At 38.5% G+C, this 18,111-nt stretch overlaps 1 protein-coding gene and 1 non-coding gene across 2 annotated transcripts in view; both read left to right on the forward strand.

Moving 5' to 3' along the window:
• Positions 1-293: 293 nt before the first annotated feature.
• Positions 294-18,111, forward strand: part of DDX42 (DEAD-box helicase 42) — a 36,478-nt gene continuing 18,660 nt past the window's right edge. The window contains exons 1-4 of the mRNA XM_069482772.1: positions 294-417; positions 8,839-9,075; positions 11,465-11,615; positions 16,570-16,631. Coding sequence (XP_069338873.1) covers positions 8,855-9,075; positions 11,465-11,615; positions 16,570-16,631 — 434 coding nt within the window. The 5' untranslated portion in view covers positions 294-417; positions 8,839-8,854. The remainder of the gene's footprint in view (positions 418-8,838; positions 9,076-11,464; positions 11,616-16,569; positions 16,632-18,111) is intronic.
• Positions 3,519-3,639, forward strand: LOC138392770 (small nucleolar RNA SNORA28). Its single transcript, XR_011235046.1, has one exon. It is a non-coding gene; the product is annotated as a small nucleolar RNA SNORA28 (small nucleolar RNA).

Here is an 18,111-nt window from a genome sequence, read left to right on the forward strand (position 1 = left end):
CCTTTTCTCTTCGGATTTTTGGGCGGCTCCATCACTGACCCTGTTTCTTCATTCCCAGACCCACCTTCTAGGTGGGCTATGAACACTATCCACCCAGCAGCAGCTTCCCGTCTGAGTCTGAGGAGCCTGTGAGGCATTCTGGAACTTTAAAGCCGGGAGCCTGCAGCGCCTTCCGGGAGCCGTAGCCCCAGGCCCCGCCCTTTGGTCCGCGCTCTCTTCACTGCGCATGTCAGGTTTTCATTCCCCTCCCCCTTTCAGCAACGGGCCAGAGGCGGTGACGGCAGCGGCGGCGGAGGGGGCGGAGAGGGAAGAGCGCGGCGGGACGGAGCCCGGACAGCGCGTACTTTGGGCCGCAAGATTTTTTTTTTTTTTCCGCGCCGGCGGTAGTAGCAGCTGCTGCTGCAGCTGTAGCAGCAGGTTTGTGCGTGGGGGCTCTGGACTTAGGGCTGCTAACCCTCGGGGGCACTGGAGGCAACTGTGGGGCCTAGCGAGGGCGGAGAACTGCGGCCTCGCTTAACAAAGAGTCCGCGGAGCCTCCGGCCACCAGCGGCCAGGGGGCTGGGGAGGGAGGGAAGTGCGGGCTGAGGCCTGGAGGGGGCCTTTCGAGCCGCGCCGCCCTCCCACGGCTACCGCTTCTCGCAACTCTTACCGAGGCCCAGTTGGCGGCTTTCCGGAGGCGGCGCCCGCCCGGCTAGGAAGGGATTTGCAGGGTGCCCGGCTCTGAGGCAGGGGTAGCCGCGGGGGAGGATTCTGACCCAAGCAGGCAGCAGGTGGGAGATGCAAGCCCCCACATTAGGGGTCCCAATAGGCAAAACCTGCTAGACGAGAAGACTGTAAAAGACATAGTCGATGTTCTTTGTGCAGTCTTGAGGAGATCGCCATAAGTCACACAAACTTTTTTGCGGCCCACTTGAAAGCCTATCTGACGTGAATAAATAATTTATGTGGAGTTGCAAGCATACGCACCAAAAATATGAGGAAAAACTGTCGTATTAGTCGAGAGTTTGGAGTAATTATAGTCTCCTCACTTCAGCGTTTCTGTCCTTGCCCTCCTCCTTTAGGCTGTTAATCAGTTTCCTGTGGCTTCCCTGTATATGGTGTTTGGTAAACAATGTTTGTATGTCTGTCCCCCGTATACACACCCAGGAGTTTCTAAAGGGCAGGAATTGTCTTAATTCATTTAAACTTTTCAGAGCTAAGCCCAGTTCTGGCACATAGGAGGTAAGCAATAAGTGTTTCTACCAAAAATTAATTTTTAGACTTTCAGCGTTGTGGGGAAATATGTATTTTCCCGTTTCTAGAAGGGGCATTATGTAGCCTCATGTGTAACTCATTCATTCAATGAATATTTTTATTGGTGCTTATTGTGTGCCTATTCCCTAACACCATCTTAGGTGTTAGGGATAGGTCTGTGACCCCTGCCCTCATGAAACTTAACTTTCTAGTGGGGGGAAAGAGAGGCAAACAAACACATAAATTATACTATATGTTAGACGACGATTGGTGTCTTAGGGAAAAAAATAAAGCTGGAAAAGGGAATGGGAACGTGTTGTTGGAATTTGCAGTAGATTAGTCAGGCACGTCCTTACAGACAAGCTGATACTTAAGCAGACTAGAAGGTGAGGGAGTGAGCCATGTGAGAAAGGAACGTTCCAAGCAGGGGAACAGCAAGCATGAAGGCCTTGTAGAGGACAAAGCTGGCCTGTTAGAGGAACAGTGAGAAGACCAATGTGCTTGGAGTCCTGTGAGCAGAGGGAGTAGTAGGAGATGAGGTCAGGGAAGGAGGGGGAAAGGGGATGGGCAGAACAACCAGGGCCTTTTAGACTGTTGTGAGGATTTCACCTTTACTGGGATGGGAGCTATCTGAGGGTTTTGCACAGAGGAGTAATAAAGGGTTACTTACATTGTAACAAGGTAATTCATGGGGGAGTGCAGTTCTTTCAGTTTGTGTTTTATCATATTGATAGTCATATAATCAGCTCTTGGTTTCTTTAAGCTAGCATAAAGGAAGGGATGCTTCTAAAATAACTACAATCCAGCATTTACTTATATTTGGCTTGAACAAAATGTGATGGAATTCTTGAGTTTTATACAGGTTCATTAAAGTACTGACTGGTATATAGTGTGTGAGATGTTCTCAATGCAGATTTTTCTGTAGACTGGATGCTAATTACTGTCGCTAGAATTCTTTCATCTACCTCCAAAAATACACGTGATAAAGTAATGTGGTTTATATAATCAGTTTTTAGTCCACTATTTTTAAACTCATTTAAATCATATCTTATTTTCCCACCATTGCCCAAAACAAAAACTAGCCAATTGTCTTAGATTCCACATTTATTCTCTCTTCTTATCCTTTGGTAGTTTTATCTTCCTCTATGGAATGCCTTCCTCCTCTGCACATCTCTACCTTCTCTACATAGCTTGCATCTTTCTGTGCCTAGCCTGGGTTCTAGCTGTGGTTCTATGATTCTGTGGTTTTTCACAGCAACGCTTGAGGTAGGTGATAGTCTCACCATTTTACAGATGAGGAAACTGAGGCCCAGAGAAGCTAAATAACTTCCCTGAGGTTCATGTCAAATTAGTGGCAGAGCTAGAGTTTGAACATAGTCATTCTCTGCTACTTTACAATTCTGTTGTGATTTCTTACCAAATCACAGCATTTTAGTGCCTAGAACCATATACCAAGGTGGACTTCATGCCATCTTGAATTTGTTCCTCAGCCAAGTGGTAGATCTCTTTGGGTCTGTTACATATGTAATAAACATGAATAAAAAGTATGTACTCTGAAAAACATACTATAAGAGATAAAAAAAAAAATGAACAAGCCTATTTCTTCAACCATGAAATCTGTCATATGGAATTGGAGAACACCACAAAATAGTTATAATTAAACATCAGGTGTTTTAAGACTGGAAAGGGAGGTTGAAGAAGGAGATATCACTTCCCTGGGGAAATCATATTCATGTCCTTGTTCTAGGAGTTAGTATTTGAGATGGGCTTTGAAGGAAGGTAGATAGAGTGAGAGATTTGGTGAGGAGAGAATCTAGGCAGAGGGAAGAGGATTCACCAAAGTGCTTGGTTTTCTTGGAAAACTGAGGACATGTGGGGAGACCTTGGGGAATATGAATGGTAAAGTGGTTTGTTGCCACACTGGGAGGTCTCATTTCAGCCAGATTAACTGGAGAGCTATTGAGTTGAAGGAAGTGACAGAATCAGAAATGTGTGTTCAAAGGTTTGGGGCCAGAGTCTGGAAGAAGAGGGTTTTTGCTGAGTGTCTGAATGAATACTCACTTCCCTTCAGTATGACTTTCCCTGGTTCTAAAGTATTAACACAAACCACGCTACTCTGCCAAAGAAAGTAAAAATTCATTTTCTCTTTTCACTGTTTGTCTCCCATCATCATTTTATGCTTTACTACATGCAGTCACTTCTTATGGACTATGAAACATTGACTGGTTATAGATGCAGCCTCTGGATATACATTACTATGACTTTTCCAATAACATTCTTACTGCAAGCAATATTGTGGCAGATGATCAAAATTGATTCAGTTTGAGCTTGCTGTATCAAGAAAGTCTAACCTATTCCGGTGTTCTCCCTTCCGTGAGAAAAGCTATTTATATAGACTTAAACAGTGTAAAAAGAGAAAAAGACATTCTTGGAACGGTACAGTGAGGGGGGAAGGGTGCCTGTCATATGTCAAGGGTCATTCACCTCAGAGAGGCCTTGCCTGACTTCTGTCTGTAATAGTTTGCCTCTTACCGGTTTGCTTACATTTCATAGAACTTTTACTGCCTGAAATTACATTATTTGGTTTTTCTCTGTCCTGGACCATACTGTGAACTCCCTGTAAGCTGGGACTGAGTCTGATTTCATTACTGTATCCTTAGTGGCACAAAATAGGCACTCAGTATATTTTGATTTAGTGGTTACTCTTGTACTGGTGGAAGCTGGATAATGATCAGAGAGACTTGTTAGGAAATTATTGCAATAGTGGAGGGGGAGATGAAAAGAGGATATACATGAGAGGTGTCCTTCATTATGCTGGGCATGCAACAGAAAGTTGTTAGGGGTTAATGGTCAATATCAAATAATGGATGTTATTAAGACCCAACTTAGGTTGTAAAGCAAATGCTCATTAAAGTTTGTTTATGGTTCCATTATATAGCTAATTCTTTTCAAATTAGATATTTAATTTTTAAAATGAATCTTTTAAAGAGGAAAAATGTAATTTTCACAAGTATGTTTGCATTTCAAAGTAGAGATTGAGGCCTAGATAGCGTCATTGCTCCCTCATAAATTGGATAAAATAACAATCTAAAAATACATGTGCCAATGGAATCTAATTAGTTTTCATAGTTTTTGTTTTTTAAATTATAAAATACACATAAAAATATTAACCATTTTTAAGTGTGCATGTCAGTAGCATTAAGTATATCCAAGTTTTTTGCTGCCATTGCCACCATCCAGCCTCAGAACCCTTTTCACTGAAACTCTTTACCCATTAAACAGCACTCCATTCTTTCCTCCCCCCGGCCCCTGATGACGACCATTCTACTTTCTGTATCTGAGTTTACTTACTCTAGGTACCTCGTATAAGAGGAATCATACAATACTTGTACTTCTGCAACTGGACTTGCCATAATGTCCACAGGGTTCATTCGTGTTGCAGCATGTATCAGAATTCCCTTCCTTTTTTTTTTTTTTAACATAGGATCATTCTCAAGTTTTGTTTGTTTTTGAGAATTCTCTTCCTTTTTAAGGTTGCATAATATTTCATTTTATGGGTGTACCACTTTATCCATCAAGGAACACTTGGGTTGCTTCTACCTTTTGCTATCATGAATAATGCTGTTATGAACATGGGTGTATAAGTTATCTGTTCAAGTTCCTGTTTTCAGTTCTTCTGGCTATTTGCCCAAAAGCAGAATTGCTGGATCATATGGTAATTCTGTTCATAATCTTTTGAAGAACCACCGTAGTATTTCCCATGGCAGCTGAACCATTTTACATTCCCACCAGCAATGTGAGAGGATTCCAGTTTCTCCACATCTTTGCTAACACTGTTTTCTGCTTTTTTTCCCCAAAGTAGCCATCTTAATGGGTGCGAGGTGATTGATACCTCATTGTGGTATTGATTTCCCTAATGATTAGTGATGTTGAGCATCTTTTCATGGCCATTTGTATATCTTCTTCAAAGAAATACCTACTCATGTCTTTTGCCCATTTTTTAATTGGATTGCTTTTATGTAGTTGAGTTTCTTGGGGGATGTTTGTTTGTTTGTTTGTTTGTTTTGCTGGAAACAAGGTCTCACTCTGTTGCCTGGGCTCTCAAATGATCCACCTGTCTCAGCCTCCTGAGTAGTTGAACTACAGGTGCACACTACCACACCTGGCTAATTTTTCTGTTTGTAGAAACTAGGTCCTGCTATGTTGCCCAGCCTGGTCTTGAACTCCTGGTCTCTAGTGATCCTCCCTCCTTGGTCTCCCAAAGTGCTGGAATTATAGGCGTGGGCCACTGCACCTAGCCTATGAGTTTGTTGTGTTTAATGAATTCTGAAATTTTCCTGGGTATGGGAAGCTATGTGGTGAATATATGTCCTGAAGCTAGTGGGTGTTTTCACCTTTTCTGTCATCTATTTGAGAAGTTGTTTATGGAGGCATACGTGAGGTTTCAGAGCTATTTGATGTGAGTTTGATGTGAGTTTGATAATTTGTTGGAAACTGTGATGTACCAGGTATATTGTTATAACTTGTGTGTTAAGACCAAATAAAGAGAACTTTGAACAGACCCACAAATAGGACTATAGTTAATTTTTTAATATCCTTATTATATTTTGACTCTTAACTAGTAGGTGTCTTTTCTCGAAACAATGTTTGCTTAGAGAATGCAAATATTAATTTTAATAGCCTAAGTAGAAGAGAGTTCATCATCTAACTTTCTTTTGAGACAGGTTGATCTTTCGCTTAGGCTGGAGTGCAGTGGCACAATCATAGCTCAGTGTAATCTCGAATTCTTGGGCTCAAGCGATCCTCCCGCCTTGATCTCCCAAAGTGCTGGGATTGTAAGCATGAGCCACTGCGCCTGACCTCATCTTTTTTTCTTTTTTTTACAACCAAATAGAAATTAGGGGGAATATCTTTTGCTGCTTGTATCAGCTATAATCTCTCAAACCTCTGATTGTCAAGATTCAATAGCATATATAGCATGTGATTTAATAGTAGGCGAAACAGTTGTTAAGATAGTAATGATTCATTGAGGATGATCTGGCTTAGATTTAATCAGGAAAGGTGGATGGCTAATTAACAAGCTTTGTCATGATGGAAGGTGGTGGTTTTTGCAAATACTAGGATGAATTTCGGAGAGCCTGGATCCATTATATTTATTCACTCAACAGAATTTTGAGTGCTACACACATGCTAGGCACCAAGGATACAGTGGTGGACAAATCCAGGAAGTCCATCTCCTCATGGAGCTAACATTCTAGTCAGTGGAGTATATAGAAAGCACAGTTGTTTGGCCTTGCTAGAGACAATGAATTAGGGGAAATGGGCATTGTGTTCTCTGTCTGCTAGTGAAAGGATTGCTTTTCCATCTTGCTGAGTCTGAGAGCCATTAAACAATTCTCACCTGCCCAAGCTCTCACTGCCTGCCTCTGGCAGAAGTTGATTTGCTTCTTTATACAAGCCTTTTGATTATTTAGTAGGACTGATTCATACCTATGTCCGTCTTTTCTCTCCTTCCTTCCAGTCTGGGAGGAAGAGTTATTTACTTCTCTTGATAGAGGTTTTGATCTTGTCTATTCTGTTCTCTCAGGAAATCCTATGATTTTTTTTTTTTGACATTTTACATTTTAGTTTTTCTAACTTCATTGTTTTTCCCCCTTTAGCATATAAACCTGCTTACATTTTTTAAATAAATAAAATTCCTCTGGTTAATATATCACCTTGTCCTTCCTGTTATTGGTAAACGGTCTACAAAGTACTCTTTACTCTTTTTTCTGAGGTAGTCTTGCTCTGTCGCCTGGCTAGGCTGCATTAGCATCATCATAATTCACTGCAACCTCAAATTCCTGGGCTTGAGTGATCCTTCTGCCTCAGCCTCCTGGGTAGCTGGGACTACAGGCATGCGCCACCATGCCCAGCTAGTATTTAAAATTTTTTATACTTAGAATGCATATTCTCTTGATGGGGCAGTTGCATTTTAAAAATTGGTTCTAAGGAATAAGGTTAAGCTCAAAAATATATCTAAAATATAACAATGTAAAGTGAAGAAATATGCTTATCGACATTGAAAACTATTATAGTATATCATTATGTGAATAAATCTGTAACTAAAATATGTACAATATGGTTTCAAATTTGTTTTTAAATTTTGTGTGTGTATGCACATCTGCATAGAAAAAATAGCAAGAAAAATAACAAAGTACATAGCTGGGAGAGGAGATTTCAGGTAGTTTTAAAGTTGGTTCCTCTTTTGCATTCTGCTTTTCTATAAAATTTAGGTAAGTTTTGTCATTAAAAAAGTGTTTTTTTGAAGCCAAGACTGGTAAGACAGAAGGTATTGCTTGTAAAGTGATTTTATCGATGCTTAAGTTTCTTTGTAATAGGCTAGCTAAATACTTTAGGCAACATATCAATGAATCATAGTTTCTTCCTGGATAGTGTTCTAGTGGGCAGTTGCTTGATAAATGCATAGTTCAAAGTATGGTTCAGAGACAAATACATAGATAGTATCACAATTTCTGATTTTTTAAAGTTTTGATTCTTCCAGATGTCATTACTAGAGAATAATCTTTAGTTTGGGGACAATCTTGCTGATAGCACCTCAGTCTTTGTTATGACAAGCATTATAAATGTGGAGTTTTTTTCCTTTTCCTGGCTGACTATAAATTATTTGAGCATAAAAATTAAGAGATTAAGTCTTTTCATCTTTCTTTTCATCGTATCTCCAATTGCCTAACACAATGCTTAGCACGTCAGATTCCCAGAAATATTTCTTTAAAGTATTTTGGCAGCTTAGTAAGATGTTAATTAACGGTCAAATCCTTTTGAAGGGGATAATATTAAATTCTGCATTGCTGTTTAGATTGCGATCCCAATAAAATGAATTACAATTTCTTCGATATTTTAGAAAATGTAATCATTTGGTTGAGGCTCTAGCATTGTGTGTGTATGAAATATGTTAAAGTTTTGTTGGTTTTTTTTTTTTTTTTTTTTTTTTGGAGACAAGAGTCTCGCTCTGTTGCCCAGGCTAGAGTGGAGTGCTGGGGCATCAGCCTAGCTCACAGCAACCTCAAACTCCTGGGCAATCCTTCTGCCTCAGTCTCCTGAGTAGCTGGGACTACAGGCATGTACCACCATACCCAGCTAATTTTTTCTATATATTTTTAGGTGTCCAGCTAATTTCTTTCTATTTTTAGTAGAGACAGGGTCTCTCTCTTGCTCAGGCTGGTCTCCATCTCCTGACCTGGAGCTATCCTCCCACCTCAGCCTCCCAGATTGTTAGGATTACAGATGTGAGCCACCATGACACCCGGCCTTGTTTTTTTTTTTTTTTTTTTAAGAGACAGTGTCTTGCTACATTTTCCAGGCTGGAGTACAATGACTATTCATAGGCATGATCGTAGCAAATTTCAGACTTGAACGCTTGGGCTCAAGTGATCGTTGCTGGAACTACAGGCTTGCACCATAGCGCCCAGCTACCATGTTATAGTTTTGAGAGGCTAAAGTTTAGAATAAAATTGTAGGTAGAAGTTGGAAGAGACATACAAGTCAATGGAGCTATTTACTTTATAAAGTTAAATTTTTATTTGTGTGTCTTATTCCTAACAGATCACTCATTGGCACCATGAACTGGAATAAAGGTGGTCCTGGCACTAAGCGGGGATTTGGCTTTGGAGGTTTTGCCATCAGTGCTGGGAAGAAGGAGGAACCCAAACTCCCACAACAGTCCCACAGTGCCTTTGGGGCAACCAGTTCTTCTTCTGGTTTTGGAAAGTCAGCTCCACCACAGCTTCCTTCTTTCTACAAAATTGGATCTAAGCGGGCCAACTTTGATGAAGAAAACGCGTAAGTGGTAATTTCTGATGATTTAGCAAAGATTGGGCTTTGACATAGTTATTCCATCAGTAGAAACTGAGGCAAAGAAACTTTGTTTCCTAAATTATGATGACTTTTTAAGTGGGTTATCTTACTGAATTCCATATTTCTTTTTTTTTTTTTTTTTTTTGAGACAGAGTCTCGCTTTGTTGCCCAGGCTAGAGTGAGTGCCATGGCGTCAGCCTAGCTCACAGCAACCTGAAACTCCCAGGCTTAAGTGATCCTCCTGCCTCAGCCTCCGAGTAGCTGGGACTACAGGCATGCACCACCATGCCCGGCTAATATTTTCTATATATTTTTAGTTGTCCAGATAATTTCTTTGTATTTTTAGTAGAGACGGGGTCTCGCTCTTGCTCAGGCTGGTCTTGAACTCCTGACCTCAAGCGATCCACCCGCCTCGGCCTCCCAGAGTGCTTGGATTACAGGCGTGAGCCACCATGTCCGGCCCATATTTCTTAATAAGTTAAATTGACAAGTTACTCATTTGTAAGGAATATAATACCTAGTGTGCTTAATTATAACTTTACTCATTCAGTGAATTGTGGTTTCTTCCTGGAATAGTGTTTTAGTGGATAGTTGCTCAATAAATGTATGGTTGCAAGATTTGAAGCTATTGAAGTTTAAATATGGCTAAAGAAAAATTTCATGTGATCCATGTGGTTTTTACTGCAGCTTTCATTGATGCAGTATAAATTGTTTTGTATACATAGGCATTTGTCAGAACTGGTAGAAACACAAGTTTGTGTTAACATCTAAGTCCTTAAAACTATCATGTTGGAACCATATGATAGTGGTAGAAAAGTCTACTCAGATTTTTCCCACAGTTCTCAAGAAACATTTACATACATATATATATATATATATATATATATATATTTTTTTTTTTTTTTTTTTTTCCTGAGACAGAGTCTCTCTCTGTTGCCCAGGCTACAGTGTAGTGGCATCATCATAACTCACTGCAACCTCAAACTCCTGGGCTCAAAGGATCCTCCTGCCTCAGCCTCCTGAGTAGTTGAGACTACAGGCATGTGCCACCATGCCCAGTGAATTTTTCTATTTTTTATGGAGACGGCATCTCACTTTGTTCAGGCTGGTCTTGAACTCGTGGTCTCAAGTGATCCTCCCATCTTGGCCTCCCAAAGCTCCAGGATTATAGACATGATCCACTGCACCTGCCCTCATTTTTAACTTGCTGTGTAATAAAGTAGTAATAAAAAGCTGGGATTTGAAAGTTTGAAGTCTAATTTCTATAGATAATTTCTCTCTTTGCTGAATCTGAAGAAATCTCTTATTGCTGTTATTTTCAATTGGTTGTGGCACTGTGTGATATATATTTGTTTTAATTAAAAAAAGCTTCTGGGGCTGGGCGAGGTGGCTCACTGTAGCTGTAGTCCCAGCTACTCGGGAGGCTGAGGCAGGAGGATCACTTGAGCCCAGGAGTTTGAGGTTGCAGTGAGCTATGATCACACCACTGCCCTCATGCTTGGGCAATGAAGTGAAACACTGTCTCTAAAAAAAAAAAAAAAAAAAAAAATCTTCTGAAGATTGTTTTTTTAAATTTTTAAAAAGCACACAGCAGCATTTTAGAAAGCTGGTATGTTATTCAGGAATCAAATACAGTGGTGGTGTTTAAGGTTCAGCAGAGTCAAATATTATTCTAGAGAGCAGTTAACCAGGTTTGGATACCTTTTCATTGGTTGAATGAAACCTATTATATAAATGAGTTTGCATTAGTATATGGTTTATAAAGAGCTGTATTGACATCCTTTTCTGAACTGAAAGTGGTACTATATCTAGACTTTTAAGTTGTCCTTTCTGAATATTTAAGTAATGTGGTAGAATGATTTTTGGATTGCATTTTTAATTCTAGAAGTTTTCTGTCAGTTCTCAGAAAATAGCCCAAGACTTCTAAAGAAAGTTTCTAGCCTTATGAAAATATTGCCAAGTCTTTTTTAAGGATTATAAAGAGTAAACTTAATTTTTAATGTTTCGTACAAAAGTCTCATTTTTTCCCATAGCACAAACTCTTTAATATTTGCCATATTTATTCAATAATGAAATACTAAGTTGTACTGAAAACACATCCCTTTTAATAGAACTGGGAATGTGATTTGAACAAATACTAATTAAATGGAGAATCTGCTGTGACTGGTTTTTTTGTAATATTAGAATTTTGTCTATATTAAGTAGTACTTAATAATTAGGTCCTTAGCCAAAGCCCTGGAGTTCTCTAATTTGATCTGTATAGGATAAATCTCTTAATAATAAGATATACTGTAATAAAAATTTTTAATAAATGAAAGATTCCCTGACCCCCAAACTAAACATTCACTTCACCAATTTGCATTTTAATTTTCAGCTATTTTGAAGATGAGGAAGAAGACTCTAGCAATGTTGATTTACCTTATATTCCTGCCGAAAACTCACCAACCCGCCAGCGATTCCATTCCAAGCCAGTAGATTCTGACAGCGATGATGATCCCTTGGAGGCATTCATGGCAGAAGTTGAGGCAAGTATCAATTCTTTTGTTTCGTTAAAGTATTCAGCAATTAGAAACAGATCAAGTTAGCCTAGTATGTTCAAAATTTTTCTAGCCTTTTTTTTTTTTTTGAAATATTTGTTCTCATGCTCTACAGTTTCATGTATCTATTTCCAATTGCCCTGTAGTATTTTCAGAGATGACTGTGACTAGAAATTTGAACTGTATAACCCTTGAACATAGTAGCTTAAGATTTGTGTGTGTCTTTTTTTTATTTTAATAACCTTGTTATATTCTTAAATGGAATGAACATTATATCATTCAGTCTAACATTTCTGCTAGATTCTGTAACTTTAAATGTTATTTCTTCATCAGTATCCATGACCTCCCTGTAGAAATTGAAACTCATGAACACCACCTCCTTGCTACTCTTCTAAGTAGGCTTTTGTGAGATTTTTCTTTTCTTTTTTCTTTTCTTTTTTTTTTTTTTTTTTTTTTTGAGACAGAGTCTTACTCTGTTGCCCGGACTAGAGTGCCATGGCGTCAGCCTAGCTCACAGCAACCTCAAACTCCTGGGCTCAAGCAGTCCTCCTGCTTCAGCCTCCCGAGTAGCTGAGACTACAGGCATGCGCCACCATGCTTGGCTAATTTTTTCTATATATATTTTTAGCTGTCCATATAATTTCTTTCTATTTATAGTAGAGACGGGGTTTCGCTCTTGCTCAGGCTGGTCTCGAACTCCTGAGCTCAAACAATCCACCCGCCTCGGCCTCCCAGAGTGCTAGGATTACAGGCGTAAGCCACCGCCCCCAGCCCGAGATTTTTCATTTTTTTTCCTTTTTCTTTAATTTCTCTGACTTTTTTTTCCTTTGTACTTATTTACTTTTTATTATGGAAAATTTCAAACACATAGTTACAAGGTAGAATAATAAAATGAACCCTCATGTACCCTTCACCCAACTTTATTAGTTAACAACTTTTGGCCAGTCTTGTTACCTAACCCTTCCCACTTCTAAATCTTTTATTATTACTTTAAAGTAAATCTCAGACATATAATTTAATGCATCAGTACTTCTGTATCTTAACGGAACTCTTAAAAAAAAAAAAAAAAAAAACACCAGATCATTACACCAAAAGAAAAAATCATTAAATATCTATCTGACTGTTGTTATCCTTGTGATCCTCCTCCAGTTTCTCAAGTACAGAGGTCCTTTACAATTCTCTATATTGATTTAATATCTTCACTTTTTATACATTCCTTAGTGACCTCATCTACTTTTAAAACTTTCATGTGCGTAATTTATGTCTTTAGCCCCATACTTTCTCTGTGGTTTCATTTCTGCTTTTCCAGAAGCATATTGGCCATTTTTACATGGGTGTGTCCCACTGGTAACTTAAACCCAATTCATCATATTTCCTCCTTCAACAGGTGATTCTCTTATTTCTGTTAATGACACCAATATTCATACAATCACCTTGGCTTAAAACTTTGGCTTTAACGTCTTCCTTCATTCCCCGCTTCGTTTCTTTTTAGCAGATTATCAAGCATGTTCATTATTTTATTTAATCCTCAGAGTAACCATGGGAAATAGGCAGAAAGTATATACGTATAAATATAATTTTTTAACTGTTTTTTTTTTTTTTTTTTTTTTTTTTTTGAGACAGAGTCTCACTCTGTTGCCCAGGCTAGAGTGAGTGCCGTGGCGTCAGCCTAGCTCACAGCAACCTCAAACCCCTGAGCTCAAGCGATCCTCCTGTCTCAGCCTCCCGAGTAGCTGGGACTACAGGCATGCACCACCATGCCCGGCTAATTTTTTCTATATATATTTTTAGCTGTCCATATAATTTCTTTTATATTTTTAGTAGAGATGGGGTCTCGCTCTTGCTCAGGCTGGTCTCGAACTCCTGAGCTCAAACGATCCGCCCACCTCGGCCTCCCAGAGTGCTAGGATTACAGGCGTGAGCCACCACGCCCGGCCTAATTTTTTAACTGTTAAGAAAACTGAGCCCTAAGATAATTCAAATCACATGCCCCAAATCATATTGGTATTTATATGGAAGAACTGGGACTAAAATCTAATTTTTCTTGCTTTGTAGTCCTGAAAGCCTAGTTTTTTCCAGTACATCATACTGCCTTTCCTCTAATTTGCCAAATTCTGTCATCTTTTCAATAGCCTGCATCTGTTCCTTTCTGTTGCCACTAGTAGTCATCCTACTTTATATCCTCATTAACTCTGCCTGCTTTAGGCTCTCTACTCTCCCATTTACGTGGTATACAGCTACAGGTTAATTAGACCAAAGCATGGTTCTTAAACGTGTTATTCCACGTTGCTTAAAACTGTCACTTTATTGCTTTTGACATAAAGTCCTTTCAGATTCTTGTCTTCAACCAGAATTCATCTCTGCTCTAAGGAAGGAGGGAAAGAAAGAATCCAACATAGATGTGTTTTTGTTTGACCTAGACATTGCTTTATAAAAAACGTGAGCCGACATTTTTAAAATCAGAAGATTTTTTTCTAATAGTTCAGACTGTTGAAAAATGGAAGATCTGGCAATACAGAGCCTGTGTTCTTATGTGGCAAAAATGGGCTATTGCTGAGCAAATGGCTGCCTGCTTTAGACAAGGCATGCTTTTTCTTGTGCACCGTAGTTTCATCAATCTGTTTTCTTCTTGACATTGAGACCACTGGTTAAAAACCGTTTGTCATCACACTTGAATTATGATTTTTCTTTGGAGAAATATTTTTCTAAACTCAGGTCTCTATCAAGTATCAGAAAATAAAAGACTGAGGGTGATAAGAAAAATTAGAGCATATTTCTTTAGAAGAATGTGCCTACTTACCAAAGTGCAAGCAAAGCATGTTTGTGTCAAAAGAATACAACTTTTCTTATCCTTCATTTATTGCCAGCTTGGTACCTGCTAGGTATTTGAGTTTCCCACCTTTGATTTCTAACAGATTAAGTTACTTGCTGACGTGTATACACCTAGTAGGTGTCAGAGCCAAAATTCACCTCCAAACCCCATATTCTTTATGCTGTATCGTTCTGTACCTGAGTTCTTATAGTAGTGTCTATTTCTGCCATTTATCAGACTATTCAGGACACTTACCACTTAACAAAACTATTCAGGACATACATGTGTCTTGCAACATAGTAGGTATTTAGTTAATATGTTAAATGATTCCCTATAGGGGTAAAGGCAATAAATGATTTGTCGTGTTTGAGATGTCTTATGCACATTGCTTTTTCTTTATCTTCTTGAGGATACAGACATTCTCTGAAGGGATATGTTTCCCAGAGAATCTGGTCTCATTATTTCTTGAGATGCCTAGTGATGAATTAGAAGAAAAATCAGCTCTTGATTTTTGTAGGCTTAAATTTAGATTTAATTTATGGTAGTGCAAGCTGGCATAGCCTTTTTTGAGTGAGAGTATCCAAGAATGGCCTAAATTCTCTTACATTTCACTAGTTGAAGTTGTTTGGAGGTTAAATCTTTTTGGTACCGTATCATTCTTCTGGGTATCTTTTGTGTGGTATCAAAAACAGTTTTGCTTATTTTAGGACAGGGAGAGTGGCTATTGTCAGATCTTGCATAGAGTGTTGTTGCCTAAGTATTTGCATTAATTCCTGATCTCAGTTATCAACTTTTCTAGAAAGTAAAACTTTTCTAGTGCCTGAATTAGGTGAAGATTTATTTTTAACCAGTGTTCCAGAAAAGGATTTATGTAGGCTTAAACAATATGTTCTCCAAGTGTTCGTGACCTGTTTCTTACATTACATTGCTTATGTCGTCTTCAATTGATGATCTTAAGTATATCTTATATCTGGCTCAATCCCTTAAAAAGTAGGTTGTTTGTGTGTAACACTTCTTTTTAAAATAATTCCTCTTTATTGGAAACATTTGATTTGATAGTATACCTGACCGTGCCATGTATATGGAGTGGCATTTTTATAAATCAAAGATAGCCAGAAAAACTCATGTTGTTTTATAATGAAAAACATTTAGAGCATTTAGGTATTCCCCTGAAAAATATTACTAATTGTCAAAATGCAATTTGTGGCAAAATACAGTTGTCAAAATACATGGCTAGAAACAGTTAAAACATAGTGAAAAACTGTTGTGCAGAATATATAACCTTGGGAAAAATTACTTAATTCTTCTGACGTTGATTTTTAAATGTATGATAAAAGGACTAATTTAGATCTGTGATTATCAATTTGCTGTATGTAAGAATTGCCTGTGGAAATTGTAAAAATATACACATTTAACTCTACCCCTAAGGGTTTTGATTTAGTGGGTCTACAGCAGAGTTTTCAGCCTCAGAACTGTTATCATTTGGGGCTGGACAATTCTTTGTTGTGAGGGCTATCCTGTGTATTGTAGAATATTTAGCAGCATCTCTGGCCTCTGCCAACTAGTGTCACCAGTTGTACCCCCACCTCCAAAGTTGTGAATAACCAAAAATGTCTGCAGATATTGCCAGATGTGGCCTAGGGGCAAAATTGCCCCAGGTTGAGAGCCACTTTCTAGCTCAAAAATTTGCATTTTTTACCATTCCCACTGGTAACCTGGTGTAAATGATCTTAAGCTACACTTTGAGAAAGGCTGATTTACCTGAATTTAAGGCCCTTTACAGCCATAATTATATCGTTAACTTTTAAAAAGTGACCAAAGGTTATATATTTGTGAATCAAGCATTTTTGCTAGTTTTTCCACTCATGGTGTATATTATAGGTAAAAATTGTGCAATCCTTATATAACTAAGTTTTTAGAGCATTTAGGTATTCCTCTGAAAAATATTAATAATTGTCAAAATGCAATTTGATTGTGGCAAAATGCAATTTGATTGTGGCAAAATGCAGTTGTCAAAACACATAGCTAAAGCTATGATGGCACTTATTCCAGTCTAAAAATTCTTTATAAATCAATTCTCCTTTCAACTTTTTAGTTGATGTGATTCTATACAGCCTTTTGTTTTATCAGGATCAGGCAGCTAGAGACATGAAGAGGCTTGAAGAAAAGGACAAAGAAAGAAAAAACGTAAAGTAAGTTGTTTTCTTCTCTTTCACAAAGGTTACATGAAAATTGCTAAAGTATTACAAAGCCTATTCCCCCAAAGTTTATAGAGAAAAAATACTAAAATACACAAGTGTCTTTACTTGAGGTTATCCCTGTATCTTGTATATGTCTTTAGGTGTACAGATGGCAAAAATCTTTACGTTTGCAATAATTAAAAATCATTCTGTTTAGTAGAATGGTATTTGGTCTTTATAAAGAGTTGAGTTGTTTAGTAAACAGAAGAAATGAATTACAGTAGGGGTTAGAGGAGCATTATTACTAAAGTTTGGGTTCATTATTTGAGTTTGTCCCATAATTAATATATAACAGTTTAATGCCTATAGGGTTATAAGATGTAATGGTGATTATATCATAACAACTATGTACAGTTAACCTTGAACAACACAGGGTTGAACTGTGAGAGCTGGCTTATATGCGGGGGTGTTTTTGCTTTTTTTGTTTTCTTTCCCCCCCCACCAAATGTGGATTCACAGGAATGCAAAACCTGTGTATAAAGAGGGTTGATGTCTTACATGCCGGTTCTGCAGGGCTGAGTGCAGAACTTGAATGTATGTGGATTTTGGTATATGTGGGGGTCCTGTAACCAGTCCCCCATGCATACTGAGGGGTGACTGTATGTTATTCGTAATAAAACTTAATTTCAGGTAAAGAGTGACATGCTTTACCAACCATAGTCAGAAGTTGAAGTACTTTATTTTCTGGGAAAGAGAAGTCTCCTCTTTGCCTTGCTGAATATATTCCTAAGGCTTTTTCTACTGGGCATGGTTGAACTTTTTTCTGCCTCTGCTTGGCAATCAGTGCTCCGGGCCCTTCCCTATTTCTGTACCATATAGAGGTTCAGCCCTCTTTTTGGTGCTTACTGTATGTTGCATCCTCTTCCAGCTGCCCTACACTGGTTGTATTGCTTGCTGGTTGCCTTAGGAATAGCAAGTACTCCAAGTTAGGCAGAAAGTCTGATTAGAAAGAGATGGTTGTGGGAACTAAGCAACCATACTTTCCCTAGCTCCTGAGAGATCCAGCAAGTGGTGATGGTCCCCTTGTCCATGTGAACTGTTTAGGGAGTTTTAGTCCCAGACTCATAAAGAAGTTAATGTAGTTTTTCCTCTTTGTCCTTGTCCCCAAGCTAACTGATTTTGTTTGAAAGTAGTTACTCTAGAGCTAGAAACTCTGGGGGACAATAAAAAAATTGTGACATTCTTTCTAGTGTATACCAAATTCAGGATTTTTTTTTTTTCTTTTTTTATATGAAAGGTTTTTCACAACTGCATTGTGATTGTTGTATGGGTTCCCAAAGCTAGGGTCCTTTGGTGTCTGTTTTTAGAAAATTTTTACTCCTTATATCCTTGTTAGTAATTGATATTTCTAGGGGTACTGTATCATCACATTTAAAAGAAATGCAAACTGCTGCTTACGGAGTGAAACCACACATATCATGGGTGGATAGTT

This window comes from Eulemur rufifrons, chromosome 9 (assembly GCF_041146395.1).
Source record: "Eulemur rufifrons isolate Redbay chromosome 9, OSU_ERuf_1, whole genome shotgun sequence".
In the NCBI taxonomy this organism is placed as follows: Eukaryota; Metazoa; Chordata; class Mammalia; order Primates; family Lemuridae; genus Eulemur; species Eulemur rufifrons.